Source organism: Pocillopora verrucosa, chromosome 10 (genome assembly GCF_036669915.1).
Source record: "Pocillopora verrucosa isolate sample1 chromosome 10, ASM3666991v2, whole genome shotgun sequence".
In the NCBI taxonomy this organism is placed as follows: domain Eukaryota; kingdom Metazoa; phylum Cnidaria; class Anthozoa; order Scleractinia; family Pocilloporidae; genus Pocillopora; species Pocillopora verrucosa.
In genome coordinates this window covers 9,339,750-9,357,403 of record NC_089321.1, presented here as the reverse complement: position 1 = coordinate 9,357,403, position 17,654 = coordinate 9,339,750, and the positions used below count along the sequence as shown (strand labels likewise).

General features: G+C 37.3%; 3 protein-coding genes across 3 annotated transcripts in view; 1 reads left to right on the top strand and 2 right to left on the bottom strand.

The window, feature by feature from the left end:
* Positions 1 to 5,807, bottom strand: part of LOC131799132 (tyrosine-protein phosphatase non-receptor type 4-like) — a 17,711-nt gene extending 11,904 nt beyond the window's left edge. Inside the window, exons 1-10 of the mRNA XM_059116804.2 lie at positions 5,389 to 5,807; positions 3,109 to 3,216; positions 2,855 to 2,897; positions 2,179 to 2,257; positions 2,004 to 2,048; positions 1,607 to 1,659; positions 1,201 to 1,274; positions 799 to 845; positions 611 to 698; positions 106 to 194 (exon numbers count right to left, since the gene is read on the bottom strand). Of these exons, the coding sequence (XP_058972787.1) occupies positions 106 to 194; positions 611 to 698; positions 799 to 845; positions 1,201 to 1,274; positions 1,607 to 1,659; positions 2,004 to 2,048; positions 2,179 to 2,257; positions 2,855 to 2,897; positions 3,109 to 3,216; positions 5,389 to 5,544 (782 nt within the window). The 5' untranslated portion in view covers positions 5,545 to 5,807. The remainder of the gene's footprint in view (positions 1 to 105; positions 195 to 610; positions 699 to 798; positions 846 to 1,200; positions 1,275 to 1,606; positions 1,660 to 2,003; positions 2,049 to 2,178; positions 2,258 to 2,854; positions 2,898 to 3,108; positions 3,217 to 5,388) is intronic.
* On the top strand, positions 5,742 to 15,281 carry LOC131799133 (coiled-coil domain-containing protein 93-like). The gene is made up of 23 exons (XM_059116805.2): positions 5,742 to 5,866; positions 6,694 to 6,807; positions 6,919 to 7,013; positions 7,327 to 7,438; positions 7,853 to 7,951; positions 8,063 to 8,119; positions 8,225 to 8,322; positions 8,431 to 8,464; positions 8,827 to 8,928; positions 9,142 to 9,192; positions 9,899 to 9,985; positions 10,493 to 10,615; positions 10,697 to 10,759; positions 11,131 to 11,204; positions 11,314 to 11,395; positions 11,953 to 12,027; positions 12,102 to 12,173; positions 12,443 to 12,551; positions 13,258 to 13,340; positions 13,576 to 13,613; positions 13,975 to 14,059; positions 14,307 to 14,420; positions 15,020 to 15,281. The coding sequence occupies exons 1-23, from the start codon at positions 5,765 to 5,767 to the stop codon at positions 15,074 to 15,076; spliced, it is 1,926 nt and encodes a 641-aa protein (XP_058972788.2). The 5' UTR covers positions 5,742 to 5,764; the 3' UTR covers positions 15,077 to 15,281.
* On the bottom strand, positions 15,233 to 17,654 carry LOC131799195 (uncharacterized). The gene has a single exon (XM_059116897.2). It carries the CDS (start codon positions 17,645 to 17,647, stop codon positions 15,935 to 15,937), a length of 1,713 nt encoding a protein of 570 aa, XP_058972880.2. The 5' UTR covers positions 17,648 to 17,654; the 3' UTR covers positions 15,233 to 15,934.

Sequence of the window (17,654 nt, the reverse complement as noted above, 5' to 3'; positions counted from 1 at the left end):
ACAGTGGTAAGAGGTCTCACAGGCAGCAGCAGACCCCTTGTAACTGGCTGTTATCAAAACAATGGTATATCAGCCTTGATGTTCTAAGATCTAATCTCTACATACCATGGGAAGAAATTAATTTTACATCTGTTGTGGTAGACAGTCAAACCAAGAGGAGAAATTCCAATGTGAAGATCAAGGCCATCATGATCCTACAAAGAAAGAAGAAAGACCCTTAACATCAACACAGTTATTCTTGTCAGAATTAGTATGGACCATACATTACATTTCACTCAAAAACTCTAACAATATTAGTGTTGATAATAGGATTGAGTGGAGTCCAATTCAGTCTGTAATCATACAAATGATTAACAAAATCTGATGAATGCAAGGTGGGAGTTCAATTTTATTAATCATTCATGTGATTACAGACAGAACTGGACAACACAAAGTCCTGTCACCAATTAATCCAAACTATCACAAAATTAGTGAAACAAACTAGCCATTAAGTGGTTGTATGTTTTCATTAATAAAACACACACAACAACAATAGTAAACAAATGGAAACTTGTGATCACAGCACATGCACATAGGAGCAAAGAATTTAGGAGCAGATTGTCTCCCATACCTTAGCAAAATGAAGGTCTACTCCATAGAGATCCAAATTTTTGGCTACCTCAAGAAAATTGAATTCTGCATCTGCTGGACTTTGGCCACTGAAAAAGATTCATTATTTTAAGATTCAAGTTGAGTACATGGAATCTCAAGTATACTGACAGAAAAAAATAAGCCATCATCAATCCTTAAATTTATTACCCATGATGTTTGTGAAATTCTGCTGCCCTCTCTTCAAAATCCTCTGACTGGAAAGAGAAAAAATTAAGCCAAGTTTAACACATGTCATCAAGAAATATTTGCATTTTTTGATTACCATATCTTAAATTTGCAATATTCTGTACATGAGTACACTGTATGTCTCAAGGTAACATTGTAAACTTTCATTCCCATGCATAACTGTAAACATACATGTTATGTGTTTTTTTTTTGTTGTTTTTTTGTTTTTTTCAGACATGTCACTAGCATATCACAAATACCAAAATCCAAGTTATTACTGCAGCCAAACAGGAAAAAGAACAACATCACATGCCCTTGTTTACTACCAAAACAGCTTGATTACAAAATCAGTACAGCATTAGGAAGGGAGAACACTTCACAGACCTGGTCAGGTACAAAACGGAATTCAGACACGTATGCTTCATGCATTGCCCTGGGGTCATAATCACCAAGTTCACCTGAAATATTGACCAGTCAATAAGTAAGGATATTGCGCAAGCATAAGTTAATTTGGAATTGAACATGCACATTATGAATGTTTTAGGAGAATATCTACCTTGAATGTATCAACTTCAGAGGATTTTTCCGTTACAGTATTTTCAGCATAAGACTGCAATTTATTAATTAGTGGTAAGGAAGAACAAAAAGAAATTTCTTGGAGCAGAATTCATAACCTGTTCAGAAAAGCTAGTTTACACATCCTGAAGAAAACATCATTCATTTTCACATATTTTTATTGTCATAACCAGTTGATGACAAAATTCAAGTTGAAAGGAAAAACTTAGTTCACCTTGAAGTACATAGGAAGCTAATTCTGCTGCAGTGTCGTACAAACATGGCAATCTGCAAAAAGGAAATACTTCATCTATTAACTCTTTAGCCTCTCAGTGTGATCAGTAATAAATTTCTCCTTACAATATCACCCCTAAATCCAACATTTAGGTCACAAGAATAAAGAAAATGATCACAAACTTAAGTGGCTCTTGATTGATAGACAAATTCTCCCCTGTTAATTCCATAAGGAATGGAGAAAGGGCAGTATAGAGAAAATACATGCTGATGTTAGAGTGTAAAGGGTTAAAGGTCTTGTACCCACAAACAAGCAAGTTATGTGTCAGAGTAAATCAGAAATCCTTCATGAGAAAAGAGTAGTATATTTATCTAAGAGTTAGATGATCATCAATTACCTTCCAGTCAAAAGGTCTCGTTTTATTTGAAGATAGAATTGATATCTGCAAATGTACAATTTAATTAACGATTAACTACTTAAAGTATTTCAATTGTGACAGTAATAGGAAGAACAAGGTTGTAATTGTTGATATTGCATCAAGTTTATAGCAAATAATTTATAAAATTTCTTACCTTGTTACATCCTCAGAAAGTTTGGAAGGATCTGAAGCAAAAAATCTCACTCTAAAATAAAATATGTAGGGGGGACCACCTGTGAAGTAAAAATTAAAAGAGCATTAATTTAAGTAATAATCAGTATGGATAATTTCATTGCCTGGAAGAGGCTGAGTGCCTGAGATACCCAGGAGCTACCCCTAAGATCAACATTTAATTTCTCCTTTCAATATCACCCTTCAATCACATGTTAAGGTCACAAGAATGAAGAAAATGATCACCAATTTAAGGAGCTCCTGATTATCAAACAAATTCTCCATGTCATTACAAGAGGAATTGTGATGATAAGAGTATAGAGAATATGAATGTTAATGTTAGGATGTAAAGGGTTTATATTCAGGTCCTAGAACAGCACCATTCTCATGGTAAATACTGGCAACCTAGCTGGGGGATGTGGGAATGAAAATGCCACCCTTACATGAACATGCCTTCATCCACTTGATACACTTCAGTTAGAAGGTGATTGTTAGAATCCTGGCACATGAACAAATTATTCAATTATTTTAACTGCACTTTTTATCCACCTCTTATAAAAGTTCCTATGTGACAAGACCTCAAAATGAAACAACTCCCCTAATATAGTAATGAAGACCCAAATATTTTTAATGTACATTGTTACAATATTGTTACTTACGTTTCAGTTGTTTCCTGATTTGTTTGTCAGAATTAAGCCATTGCTATTAAATGAAACAGGAGATGTGATGGTCAATAGAAAAGTCACAAATAAAACTGATATTATAAAAATTGTATGGCAGACATTAAGGAGAAGTACTTACGAGATCTTGGGAATGAAATTGTTAATGAAGGGGTACATTTGATACAGGTTTCACTGTTTGCAAAAGAAACTATGAAATAAATTTTGCAGAAAAAATATTGGAGGGTACCTACCAAGTTGTCAGGAGAATCAGCAACATATTGAAGACCAAAGAAATGTTTTTCCAACAAATCAAGATGCTTGTAAACAGCTTCTAGCAAAGTTTCACCCCTGGAATGTTTCTAAATAAAGCAAAGACAGTAAATATTTGCAAGTTTTAAAGCTACATGTATCACAAAAATGCAAGCATTCCTGGAATATCAAAAGAAAACTCATCTTGATGAAACATCAACCTGAAGTCTGTGGTTAACAGATTAACAAATTATCTAGAAGTTAATAACATCTGTAAAAACCACATTACTAAATTATCTTATATATTTTTTTAGATGTGCAAATCACAAACATTTATAGCTTCAAACCTGCGATACTATGATGCTAAAAATATCAAAAGATTTGATCAGAATGTTGGGTAATCAAAGATTTATCTACATTTCATAAATGGTAATACTAAAAATAGAATTTGTTAATAGTGTTGAAGTCGAAGGAGATCAGAAGTTTAAAATTCAAGTAAAGGAAAAAAAGAATGAGTATCTTTGAATAGTTAAGAATATCCAAACTACTGCTAAGTCACAAGTTTCACAAGTAATCAGCTTTAAGACATTTGCTACATAAATATTAATGAATGCAAGACCCCCCTACGACCTCTACAGAAACTTGTAGTTTTAATTTATAAACTTGCTGTAAGAAATTGCCACTCAGAAATTCTACTCACATGTATGAGGATATCAACAGAAAATTTACATTATTACTGATTTATGCTGTATATTTAACTCACTAGAACAAAGACGAGTTCCAGAAAATATCTTATTTTTAAATGACCAAATTAATCTTCGTGATGTTCTTGAGACAACTTCAAATTTTATGAAAAATATTATATTGTTTTAAAAATCTAGGCGATGATGCTGTCCTAGCACACAGACAATACCTTCTGAAAGTAAAAGAAAGAAAAATGATAATGATGTTTATAAAAAGTTCAAAATTACATCATCATGCATAACTGAAAATAAGTTAATAACTTTCTTTCATTTACATAAAAATAAAACAATACCTAGGAAGCAGTAACAGCAAAATGATGACTCAGACTCATTCAAATTCCATTCACGTAATATAGAATCCATCAAATAAAATTGTAAATCCTTTTGAAGATTTTAAATATTTATAATTGGTAGGATTTTTTTCTCATCAACATATATCACATATAAAACAGTGTCAATGGAAAACTGCTTTCATTGAATTAAGGTATATTTTTCATTATTTTATGTGTAATGCAATAGATATATACTAAAAATGAGCTGAAAATTTGTATAACACGATCAAACTATAAAATGTACTTGTAACATGATACTAGTAATACGATTTACTGCTCTCGACAGTTTTCAGCTGAATCGTGTTCAAAAATAGACCAGGAAAATATTGAAGAAATGCAAATAAAGTTCGAAAGAAGAAACAGAGATTCAATTCAAAACTCTAAAATGGGAGTTCTGCTTCTTCACACTGTAAATTTTTTACTAGAGGAAAACACCAAGGTGTGAAAATATGCGTAATTTGTAACTGTCGCATACATTCTCCGGCTTCTTTCATTTTTCGAGATTTTTGAAAAGATAATGCAAAACTAAAATACACCGCCGGAGTTTTGAAGCTCATCAAAACGTAATTTAAAGTTAGATGTTTTCCAATGGCTTCATATATTTTCGCTAATTTTGGTGTTTATTTTTTAAACACATTTAACTCGATCAGAATCGCCTTAATTTCATACGATGTCTGATCATTGAAGATTGCCTTCGTGGTTTTTCCCCAGAATGTCATCACAAAAATCACAAACTATTCAAAGTGCACATGGAGCGATTACTAAACCAAAACCAATTTGCGAAGCTAGAAAATGGTACAATGGTCGCGAGTTAATTAAAGACAATCCAAAAATACCAGCAAGCCGATTTTTCGAGAACGATAAAAATACTATTTAAAATGCACACTGGGTTCAAAATTGTTCTTCCCAAATGGAGATTGATTAACTATAATTAAGAATCATGACTGAAATTAAGCATATAATTTTCAAAACAAAGGCTCAACCTAGTGTGCAACTCAGCTCGAAAGAGTCGTAAATTTATCTTGAACACGCACGGATTACGATTAAACAACGGACATATTCCTTCTCTCCACGGGATAACTAAGTTGTCGAGTGCTATTTCAAAAGAACTATGCGAAGCTCGACAAATTCAACAACGCCTTGCTTTATACTCACACGAAACTCAATCAAATTTACAAATACAAAATGACAAAATATGTCTACTCACATCAATATCAATGACAAACTCCGAATCATCTAAAAGCTCCACGACGCATCGAATTTTGTTAGGAGTTGTGTTTCCGCTCCGCGCCAATTCAGATCCACGAACGCTGTAAATCCCGCTCTGGGAACCCAGCGATGCAGGGCGAAATCTTCTTGACATTGAGCCTTACACCGAGCCAAAATCTTTCATATAAGTCACCGTGATCTACCCTATGGAAGAAAGGCAGTCGATCGCCGAAGTTATAAACAAACCAGTTGATATTTTCGTTTGTATTTACGATGATAGAAATTTGTGAGCGGTTTGTAGCCACATTCGACGTCACGTGGTTACTGTTAAAAACTTCTGATTGCGGGCTCGCGTTACATTGCAAGATTTCAAAATGGCGGCTGCCACTCGCGATTCTTCCCGATTTGCCGGTGTTAAAACCTTTAGCGAGAAGTTCTCTCAGCCAGAAGTAGATGCAGAAGGAAGAGTTAGAAAGGTTGGTTCTCACCCAATTAACTTTTCGGTTTAATCCTGTTGAAAATACCCACCGAATTTTGGTAAGGAAAGTAGGTGTTGTTTCGTGGAATTTCCGGTTTCAATATGATGTAAACACTGTAGTCAGTGAAACGCCCACTCATTTGATAGTAACATGTAAATTTTTCTAATGACAGCGAACGGATGCAGCGACTGTTTTCCCCCATTTGCGGCGGAAAATGTTAAATAAATCGTATGTGAATGGAGGCGGTATGATTGGGCATGTTATGATACAGGGTGGAACCATTCATAATACGGCCGCTTTCTAGTTAACAGGAAAACCGGTAACCTTACAATCATATCAGTGATCCCATGGCCACATGGAGATTTTTTTCCAAAGCCTGTACCACTTTTGTGATCGTGGAACACTCTACGCTGAATGAAGTAAAATTGTACCTAGAGCAAACTCGCTCATCGATAGTAAGGAGTAGGAGGGGGAGGGGGGTGTGTTTCCTTGTCCTAACTTCTCTTGTCACATTACACCCACCCCCATATCATCATGGAGCATCAACAAGTAGCAAAATTTTTTAGAAGCCCAAGCTACAATAAATAACCTCCCTTCCAACTTAAACATCCAAACCACCTCTATATCATCACGGAGCATCAACAAGTAGCATAATTTTTTTAGAAGCCCAAGCTACGATAAATAACCTCCCTTCCAACTTAAACATGATGAAAAATATACCACTGGGAAAGCAGAGGAACAAAATCTATAAGAGCTAATAAAATGTTAGGGTTAGGGTTACATTCAAAATGTAAATTTGGCATTTTCTGTAATTTTTACCACAGATTGAGACCAGGGAAGATGAAGAACAAAATGTTAAAATGGCAGAAACTGTGGAACTCCTCCTGGCTGCAGGATACTTCAGAGCAAGAATCAAAGGGCTATCACCATTTGACAAGGTTGGCAATAAGAGGCAGGGCTACATCCTAGTGCCTCTGATCATCTATTGGTATTTCCTATGTGTCTTTTAGTCTTCATCACATATCAAATGCAATGTTATTATATCCAAGGTTGTTGGCGGCATGACATGGTGCATATCAGTCTGTGACTTTGACATAGATGTGGATCTTCTTTTTCAAGAAAATTCCACCATTGGACAAAAGATGTAAGTTTAATAGCCATTAATTTTATTTTCCACAACTAATCTTCTTTTGTGGTAGAGATTTTCTCATGCCTCAAATAGGAGCAGTAGGTCATCTCTAGATGATAGTTTTCTTTTTTCTCATCTCTTCTATTCTTGAAAATGTGCTGACAACCAGCATATGGAAAGTGGGATAAATAATAATGTTTTCATCACCAGTGACTTTCCCACTCTTCACCATGACCTAAAGATTGTCCCCAGAAATGGTTGCTAGTTATGAATCAAGGTTATTTTACATCATGTTACAACAGCTGCATGCTATTGTTGACCTATGCAGAGCCTTGACTGAGAAGATTGTTGCTGTACTTCCACGCATGAAATGTCCTCATCGCCTTGAGCCCCATCAAATCCAAGGCTTGGATTTCATCCACATTTTCCCAGTGATACAGGTAACAGATAAAAAAAATATCCAGATCCATGCAAGTGGGGGAGGAGGGGGGGGGGACAGTAAACTATATATGGGAGAGGTGAACAATTCTTAAATTTCTAGAGGGGTGCCCATAGAGGTGGATTTAAACTATATAACTGGGTTGAGGTATGAATATTTTCTAGCAATCACTGCTACATGTATGCAGACTATTAGGTTTGTTTTCTTATAGCAAGAAGCCAACTGTTATTATTATCAGTGAAAAGGTTTAAGCAGTAGGTGTTGTGTTTCTCAAATTTTGTCATGTGGCTTTACATAGTAGGTAACAGGAATTTGTGTCATCCAATTTTGTCTGGAATCGTGCTTTGGAAACTTACTGGAATTTCTACTTAAATGCCCATAAAAAAGAAGTTGATGTGCTATTTTTCCCCATCAGTGGCTGGTGAAGAAGGCAATTGAAAGAAAAGAAGAAATGGGTGACTACATCAGAGAGTTTTCTGTGTCACAGTTCAACAAATTTCACTCAACTCCACAGGTATAGTCTACAGTTACACCAACTCCTTGATTGGATATTTAAAACAAGCAGTACATGAGTGTTGATACTTATAATTGCTTCCTTCCATCTTTTTGCTGTTTTTCTCTTTAGGACCTTGAATTTAATACAAAGAAGCCAAAGTGTATAAATGGAATGAGGAGCCTCAAGGTTGGTTTCTTGCATTGTTCATCTAGGGCTTCCAGATGATAATTCTTTTCTCCATTTCTCAACTAGAGATAACACCATTTATATCTTATTTTATTTCCTATTTAGGATACATACAAACCACGCAGAAGATATCGCAAACCAGAATCCATGGCACAAACTGATGAAGAAACCCAGGTCAGGACAACACTTTTGGAGTATGGCTGGTGAGTAAACAATTTACTTGTTGCAAAAAAAATCTATATAATGGCCGTGTCCTATGATAAAATAAACTTGATTGTAAATTTTCCTTTTTTTTTATTGTTTGATTACAGGCAATATGGATTCAGCAAGGAACAGAGAGATAAGGCAAGTGATTACATCAAAATGTACATTTATGTTAACCTTTAGCTCCTAGAAGTGATTATCTTGTAACTTCTCCCAATGATATCCATTTATTATCCAGCATAAAGGTTATGAGAATACTCAAACTTATCAAGTAGAACTTGTTATCTTGATCTAATTCCAAATTCTTACAACTAATTTACAACGAAATGTGTAGCAGCTGGAGGGGAGAATCAACAATCAGATCTTGACAGTTAACAATGCTAAGCATGCTTGTTGTTAGAATTTAGTAATGTATTATTCTTCACAAGAAAGAATTTTCAAACAAAAATCACGTGGTGATTTCCTCTAAAAGAATTTTATATTTTTTTATTAATATTCCTTAGGAGAAAGAACAGGCAGAGAAGAAAAAAGCTGCTGGAGCTGCAATGCCAGGAAAAATGCAGCCAGTGTCCTCTGGTGAAGAGGATGAATATGTTGTTGAGCAGGTCAGTGAGACTACAACATAGGAAATGTGGAGATCCATGACACAGTGAAAAATCTGTAAAATAAAACTTTTATGCAATTTTTGTGCTATTTAGTTATCTTGCCATCTCACTAAGTGTTGCATTTCCCTCTAATCACCTCTTATGTTTCTACTTTTTTGAATTGTTTAGCAGTATTATGGAAAAATAAAAATTTGAAACCACTCTTTATTACAGAAACGTCTGAAATCATTGCTGAAGGGAATGTCTGTCATGCAGGGGAAGGAGGTATGGTTTGACCCCTTACTGTAAACACTCTGCAAATATACTTCCTCTCCTCACTACCCTCTCTCTAATAAGCCCTCCTGTTCTTACAGTTTTTCCAACAGCCCTCAAAATCTGTAAAATTGATTGGTAAAAACCCCTTTAAAAGCCTTATAAGCCCTCTTCTCTCCAAAATCTTTCTCTTTAATAAGCCATCCCCTTTCTCTCTTGAGCACCTATCTCTGTTAAGAAGTTTTGTCTAGAATATTTTTAAGAAGGCAGCCATTAAAATATACCAGCCAGCAAAGGTAAAACTTATTTCTAGACAGGTATTTTACTGCCTTGTATTACTGATTTAGGCATCACTTCAGAAACAAGAAGGGAGTGGAAACACTGTCCAAATCTCTTATATTGAATAACTCTCCTCTTTAACAGGTACCAATACCCCTCTCAATGTATCATCATCTAGCATTTTACATTTCTACTAACCCCCCCTCCTACCTCCTCTGTCTACTGAGTTCCCCCTCCCCCTTGATCCCTCTGGAAGCTATGGAAATTGAAAGCCACTTGGACGGCTTATGAGAGTTTTTAAAGTTGGTAAACAATGAAGATTTTTACATACAAATTGAAAGCCACTTGGAAGACTTTTGAGAGCTTTACAGTAACTAAACAATAATAATCTTTATATACATGCACATCATTGCTTTCTATCACCTCTCAATTTTTCTAGGGTTCACTTTCATCAAGTGCAGTTGGCTCCATCGTTGGTTTGCAGTCAGAAGAGATCTCTCAGATTGCCTCAGAGTATGCTGAAAGGGTATGTGCATTCAACTATTCTAAAATTTTCATTTGAGAGTCAAAAGTAATCAGGATTGCTTTGGTTCTGTTTGCTGCCCCTCCTAACTGGGTCAGAAAGATCATGCCACCCTTACAGTCAGTTACACTATAGAGTAAAACTGAAAACAAACACAGCTTGTTTGTTGGTGAATTCCTTAGCTTAAGGCCATTTATTTCACCATGAGTTCCTTAGCTTCTTGTGATATCTTTTATTTATTTGTCCTTTTTTTTTACGGTTCATCTCTGTGTTTCCTTTGGTGTTGAGTTTACAACAAGTGATCAAAAAGCACTTCAAAACATGCTCCCATTTATCAAGCCAGGTTTGTTTTAGAAACACAAAGAGTAAAGCCCTCTTAAATTCCAGAAACTGAAACAAAAGTACAAATTCTTATACATTTGTATTTTCAGGTGAGACTTTCAGGTAAAAGATGTGTCTCATTTTATTAAAGATAAGCTTCTAATTTGTGTGTAAAACTTCAATATTCAGCAAGCAGAGCTACAAGAGGACATGGAAGCCAGAGGTGAGCGAATGGGAGGAGTACAGGCTCACAAAAGAATGGTAGCATCACTTGAGAAACAGATTGCTGTACAGGAAAAGAAACTTGAACAGGCGAGTGTGTTTTGTTATTTAAAAAGAGATTATGTGTCTGTTTGTTTAAGTATTTCTAAATTCCAGTTATTTTTATTCCAGGTACAAGAGAAACATAACAAACTGCAAGAAACTTTGTCTGAAGCAGAGGAACAGCTTTCACAGGTAAGTTAAATGCATAAAATTGTTAAAATTTATCTGAGCTCAGTGGAGTTTCTGCCAAGGTGTACGTCCATCACTCGATAACCAACCGCTGGTGAGGAAATGAGCTTGCGCTACTGTCCTCAAGAGCGGCGAGCATTGACCCCTTTAATACCAGCAGTGACCACCGAGGAATTTTCCTTTCAATGACAATACTTCTAAGACAGAAAGGTGACGAGAAGAAAGAACTATTAAAACTAAGGTAAAGTGTTTGATTGAACATTAAATTTTAAGAGTTATGATAGTAAGAAATGTATGGGAGAGAGTGCACAGAAGTGATTTTTAGATCTTAGAGGTGAAAGGGTTTAGTAATGACATTTCCTGCTGTTTTGTAGGTTGTAGCTCGTGGAGAGAGAATTAGCGAGGAAATGGAGAAGTTCAATCAGATGGAAAGTGGAGAAAATGCAAGGTATTCTATATTTTCAATTAGTGGTACTGTCCACACGATGAGTTATCTAGTAAAAAGCATTTTCGATTACCCTAACACTTGTTCATGCATTGTTGTTTTTTTTTTTCAGCATTCTTCAGAAGCTTCGTTCCATTGTTGCCATGAATGAGAATCTGAAGAAACAAGAGCAGCAATTCAGGGCGCACTGTAAGGTAAAGCGGGCTTAATACACAAACACTTTCTTTAAACTCATTTTTTAATAACCTTTATTTCTTATTACTATATCTCGGATTCCAATTTCATGTCTCTGATTGGCTTTCAGTGGTCTGTCTTACAGCTTAATTTCGTGCAGAACCAATGAGCAGTCACAGACCTCTTTACGGTTACGTTATTAACATAAAACTTTTTTAAGAAGAATTTATTTTGTCTCTTGACGGTGTTTACGATAAAATCGCTGAAATCTGTCGCTAGACATTCAGTTGGAAGAGCACTGTGTGATTGATTGTTTTTAAAGCAACTCTAGCTATCGCTGCAGCCAATCAGAACAACAGTAAATGTAATAAGGGGCCAATGAGAACTTAAAGTGAACGCAGCGCGGGAAGACGCACGTGACCAAGTGGTAGTCGAGATTGGTGTAAATCACAAACGGCTTCTGACACCCGAAAGGAAAATGTTAATTTTTACATCTTTTCAAAAAGTTACCATGTCTGAGAACTACCAGTTTTTTTTAATTGTGTTTAATGTGTCACTATCATTTCGTTTGTTTCAGGAGGAAATGGCTCGCTTGCAGAACAATTTGGAAAAACTTAAATCTCAAGGATCTGAAGATGACATCGAAGAGAAGGTACTGTTGGTAAAGCAAGTAAAGCAAGGAACGAATTGTGTAGGGACCTCATCTATGTCTTCTCTCTTTTTCAGGAAAGATTGGAGCTGATCAGCAAACAATACGAGGCTGATAAAGCAAAGTTGGAAAAAATAAGGCTTTTGCTGGTAATGGTTTTAAACATCTTGATGGTGTATGAGTGTTTCCTTGTCCTAGTCCTCCATTTACTTGAAAAATGCGCAGGAGAAGCGTGGAATCACGCGTGATCTGCGCGTGGAACACGCTTGTGGTCATGCGCGGGATAACGCGCGGAATATTGGCACCCAAATCTTCCAGAAAAATTACACATATGGAGAGCTTCTTCGTGGGCCATAACGTTTCTTCCCCTTGAGTTTTTTTTTCCTGTTGTTTAGTCGATGCTGTTTTTGTTCTTCAGGCTCGAAAGAACCGTGAAATATCTTCGCTTCAGAGGAAGATTGACGAGGTGCCTTCTCGTGCAGAGCTGACTCAGTATCAGAGAAGATTTGTGGAACTCTACAATCACGGTACATAGTGCATTATCTGTCAATTAACGTGGCGCGGCCGAGAGCAACTGTTACATCATGAGTGCTCTCCAAAATGGCCAGTGGCTTCGTATCTCAATGAACGCTGAAAACACAAACCATATTCTGTAATAATTCAACGCGGAAGTTGAAATGTTTTATAAAGAGAAATTCCCTCTGCCGCGCTGCTATGGGTGCGCGCTGCTATGCTACACAGCGTCAAACGTCTGCGCATGTGCGAACGTTGTAATGACTAGGTGGCGTGTTCGTGGTGTGCTTTCAGGCGGTGGGAACCAAGTTGCCACACACGAGCTACAAACAGCCACACAATCCAGTAAATACCATTGTATGACTTGTTTGGAAAAGCTCAAAATAGAATGGTAAATCAACAAGCTACCCGTTCTTGAAAAACCTTTGTGTTCAAAAACTCGCAAGTTTTCCTTTTCCCGACTCTTTTTTCCTTTTACGATTTCTCCGAACGTTTCAATTTTCTTTCGTCCTTTTTGGGGAGACAGCGGTAGTTTCTTGTGTTTTCCTTTGAAATTTTTCGCGGGAAGTTGGCACGCGGCTGGCCGAAACTGATCCCCTCGCTCATGCCCGACGTTTGACCGTTGTGTATGAACTTACTGGCTGTGTTCTTTGTGTTACCTGCAATCTAATATACTGTGATACAGGTAATATGATAACGATGTTCCTTACTTATTCCTAGTGGCTGGAACTCATAAGGAAACGAAGCAGTTTTTCACTCTTTACAACACTTTGGATGACACGAAGCTGTACTTGGGGAAGGAGGTTAGAAGTGTTAACTTACTTTGTTTTGCTCCCCATCCACCCCTCCCCTGCGCCTCGTGTGCCACTTCATTCTTATGACATTTTGACCTCAATTGTTATCTATTACTGAACAGACGTACAGTAACATGGAGCATGCGCAGTATATATGCAGTATTATCATTATCTGAGGTTTTCGTATACTTCATTCACAGTGATGGAGAGTTTAAAGTTTTTTTTAATCTCTTTTTTTTTACAGGTTAACTTGCTTAACTCCATCCATGACACCTTTGAACAGTAAGACCTCTGTCATTTCAATAAGTTTTTATCAATTAGAATTGTATATCCATTTTCTAACCAGAATGTTACCTAACTTGTTTGTGCTCCTACGAAGGGCTAACGCTCGAAACGTCAGCCTTTAAACTCTTTACGGTGGTCAATTTACGTTTTCAACTCAGTTGTTAACACTTGTACTCTCCCATCGACGCAGCACCACAGTTTCTCAAGAAACTTACCAACTTTATTCATTTGTGCTTCTAACAATTGGTTTGTTTTTCTAACGCATCAACGGAACTAAAATTAGTTAGTCACATTCATACACTCTTCAAACAGCCTAAGAAATTTTATTTTGATATGCTATTTCCCTTTTTTTTTTCAGAGGTATGTCATCTCCTATGAACAAGGAACAGTTCCTGAAGCAGTTTGACAAAATCGTGACGGGAATTGTGGACAACAAACAAAGGGTACGAGAGTTAAGCGAATTACATTCCCAAGGAACGCAAAGCGCTTTAAACCAGATACACGAGATAGTCTATAACATGTTTCAATCGTTATGTTATCTTGACCGTCTCAATAATTCTGCACCATTATTTCCCGAGCTTCCCGCTGGGGTTGCGCGGTTTCCTACGTTTGTTGCTGTTACCTGTTTTCCCGCCAATTTCTCTTTTGAGTTGTGTTCCCAATCTGAACAATCATATATCTTTGTTTCAGATTGAGAAGAAGAAAGCTGTTGAGAAACAGCGTAGAGACGCCTTGAATCAAAAATATCTAGAGATAGTGGAGCAAGAGAGATTGTACTTCAAAACAGTTAAAGATTTTACGGAGGTAGGCATTGGCGTGGTTCCACTGTGTTTTGTTTTCGCGCGATTTAATTTTAAAAAGACGCTTGCGTTTTAAGCGCGGGAAAATTGGCACGTGAACCAATTACGATTGGTTTTGGGAATACAACGGTCAAACGTTGAGCATGCGTAGCTGTTTCAATTTTTCCCAACCGTGCGCCACGCGCAAAATATTGCAGCAAAACAGAAACCACTGTTTCTCACAAACTTCACGATAGAAATTAAAGACTTAAAGAAATCTGTAGAAGAAAACAAAGGTTTCCTGTTACTTAATATTTTGTTTTGAGCTGTGCTTAAAAAGGTTCCTAAACACCGTGTCTCGCTGGCTTGTGCGCATGTTTCCAACTGCTGTGAGACAACTTGGTTGTGACAGCCTTAGAGCACTATGTTCGCCCGCTATTTTGGCTCTCTTGTAGCTATGTCAACTTTTGCTCATGCGCATTCATTTGACCGCTGTGTACGTTTTAGATTTGTGCCTAGTTGAGGAAAACCACAACATTTCTTGTCAGCTCATTGAGCTAAGCTAGCGTTGTATAAATGATGCAAATTGTCTTGATCGATTTTTGCGTCTTTTTTTACTTGTAGGAATGTCGCAAGAATGAGGTCCTCTTATCCAAGTTCAAAAGTCTTCAGATTTCTTAGTTCCTAAAAGGTGTTTACAAAAAAAAAGACAAAAATCTGATCTGTTTTAAAACTTGCCTTGTAAAAGGACACGAGAAGCCAAGTTTGGTACACAGTGCTGTTTCGGAAAAAGTACAGTTTAATTTTATTCTTGGCGTAAAAGACGAGGGTAAAGTCATTCACAAGAACGAAATACTTCATTATAGATTTTTATTCAATAAATGTTTTCATCAGTCTTGGTTTATTTTGTGTGCCTTTTTACAACGTCAAATACCATGGCCAGTGTATCATATTTTCTGCCATCATCAGCAAAACACGTTAAAGGAGAAGAATCTGATTAAATATAGAGCCAAAAAGGTAACCATGTTACTGATTTATAGAATATAACGAAACTATAATAGAATCGGTATCTACCATAATGTAATCATCTGATCATCATTCGGCGAAAAAATATCCAACATAATGAAATACTCAACTGAACGTTTTGATTCTGTTACTTCCCTTGGAAATAACTTTGCTGATTTTACATCTTTGATCGTCTTTATATCCTTAATATAAGGAACGAGAGCCAGTTACAAGATCAAGTTAGCCATTAAACTATTTGTTTCAGAGGGTCATGAAGTCATGCAACGCATTGAGTCGGACAGTAGTTCTATGGGATGTCACGCAGCGCCCCAACTAGTTTTGGGAGCGTTTTGAGACATCCTAAAGGACGATTGCGAAGGAGACCAGTTGCACAGTTGTTGTTGTTGTTGTTTTTTTTTTTTTATCGATTTTGGAAATCACCCTCAAATTCAATTGTATTGGAAGATTATATGATCACGTTTTTCTCTTGTATCGTTCTGTTTTTGTAAAACTAACATGAAAACGTTCACGGGTTCACACAATGAAAATCTTGTTACGCGATTTGCTTGCTATGGCCACGTGACCATCTCTGGTAATAGTTGCTCCCCCGGAAGAATATTTCTCGTAAAAGTAAACTTTCCTGATGAAGTGACCTCTGGTGTCAAACATAATCAAACTGTTACTCGCTCGATCAACTACAGAAATTTCGTCCGTATGAGGGTTAAACGCGATTCCTGACGGATTAAACAAATTGGGGATATCCCTGTGCGGCATGCTAAACCGGGTTGGGTGGACTGTGCGCGATTTGAAACTTGTGTCATTGGCTGCCCGTTTGGAAACGCAGAACACTCCATTATTGGCCGTGATGATTAAATTGCCAGCAGTTGTCACGCAGAGGTGTGACTCATTCGCCTGAGTGAACTCTCCTGTCAAAGTAAAACTACTCAGGAGGGTTCCATCTGTAGTTAGCACAAAAACTGTTTTCTGACAGAGAGTAAAAACCCTCTCTCTGTTTTTATCCACTGCAATGCTGGTAAGCTTTCCTTGATTGAAGCCAGACACGCCCCGTCCGAAGCTCCAGAGGAATTCCCCTTGTTCATTAGTAGAGATGACTTCGTTAATGTAATGACCACTGAGCGCCGACTTGTAGCTGCTGCAGATGTACAGCCGATCCAATTTATCAACATCGATACTCTGCGGGTGAATAAGGTTTGCATCCACTAAGTCTTCGTGAAAAGTTTGTAAGAAAGCCAATTCGCACATTCGTTGGCTCAAATTACCATCTTTTGAAAACACTTTCACCTGGAAGTTGTAACGATCAGCGATAATGAAAGATCCACTGCTGTTTGTAGCAACATCTACAGGGCCGTTTAATTGCGCCGGGCCACCGCCAAATTCACCAAACGTCCAGAAATAACCGCGACAGACCTCCCAATTCTGAACTGGATGGATTTTGTGCCATGAATCTGCGGGAATAGCTGGCCAGTTTCGTAACACATCATCACCCTTGGACGAAAGATGTAAATACTCCCACAAAATGCGATTTATGGCAACCACTGCCCCAATAACAGCTTCTCGTCGCATCTCACAAAACAGCCTTCGCATGTTGAATCGACCAAAACGCACAGAAAATGCTTCGCGAACTTCCGGTAAACTATTCAGTTGCTCAATGTAATTCTTGCACAACACAACGGCGACTTCCGGTTCACTAATGTAATGAAGCATCGTCGCCGCAGCTCTAAATTTCATCGCCAAAACTCTGTCGTAGATATCCAATGCTTCGTTACTGAAAGCTTTGGTGGCACTTTCGGCTGCCTTTTTGAAGAAATCCTTTGCTTCCACAAAAAACTTGTTTTCGCAATCGATTTTGTTAAACTCCAAGCCATCGGAAATCAAGTGTAGAACTTCCCACTCGTCTAACTCGATATTTGTAACATCAGTGTTCACGAGACTGATGTTATCAAACTCGTCCCTGTAGACTTCAGTTTGAATGCTTGAACTGGCATTGGCGAAGCTCTGGTACATCAAGCTCACTCCGTCCTTGAAGAAATTGGCAGAGGTGATCAGATCTACTTTACACAATCCCTCAAGCTTCTCACGAATATCCGTGAGTTCACGAACGATGAATTCTCTAAATCGCTCATCGCTTACATCTCCATGTTTAAGATTCTCCGCGCCCTTATCTCTTATCTTGCTAAGCAAAAGTCTAAATGTCAATCTCAGAGTATCACCGACTACAGACGCCATGATCGAG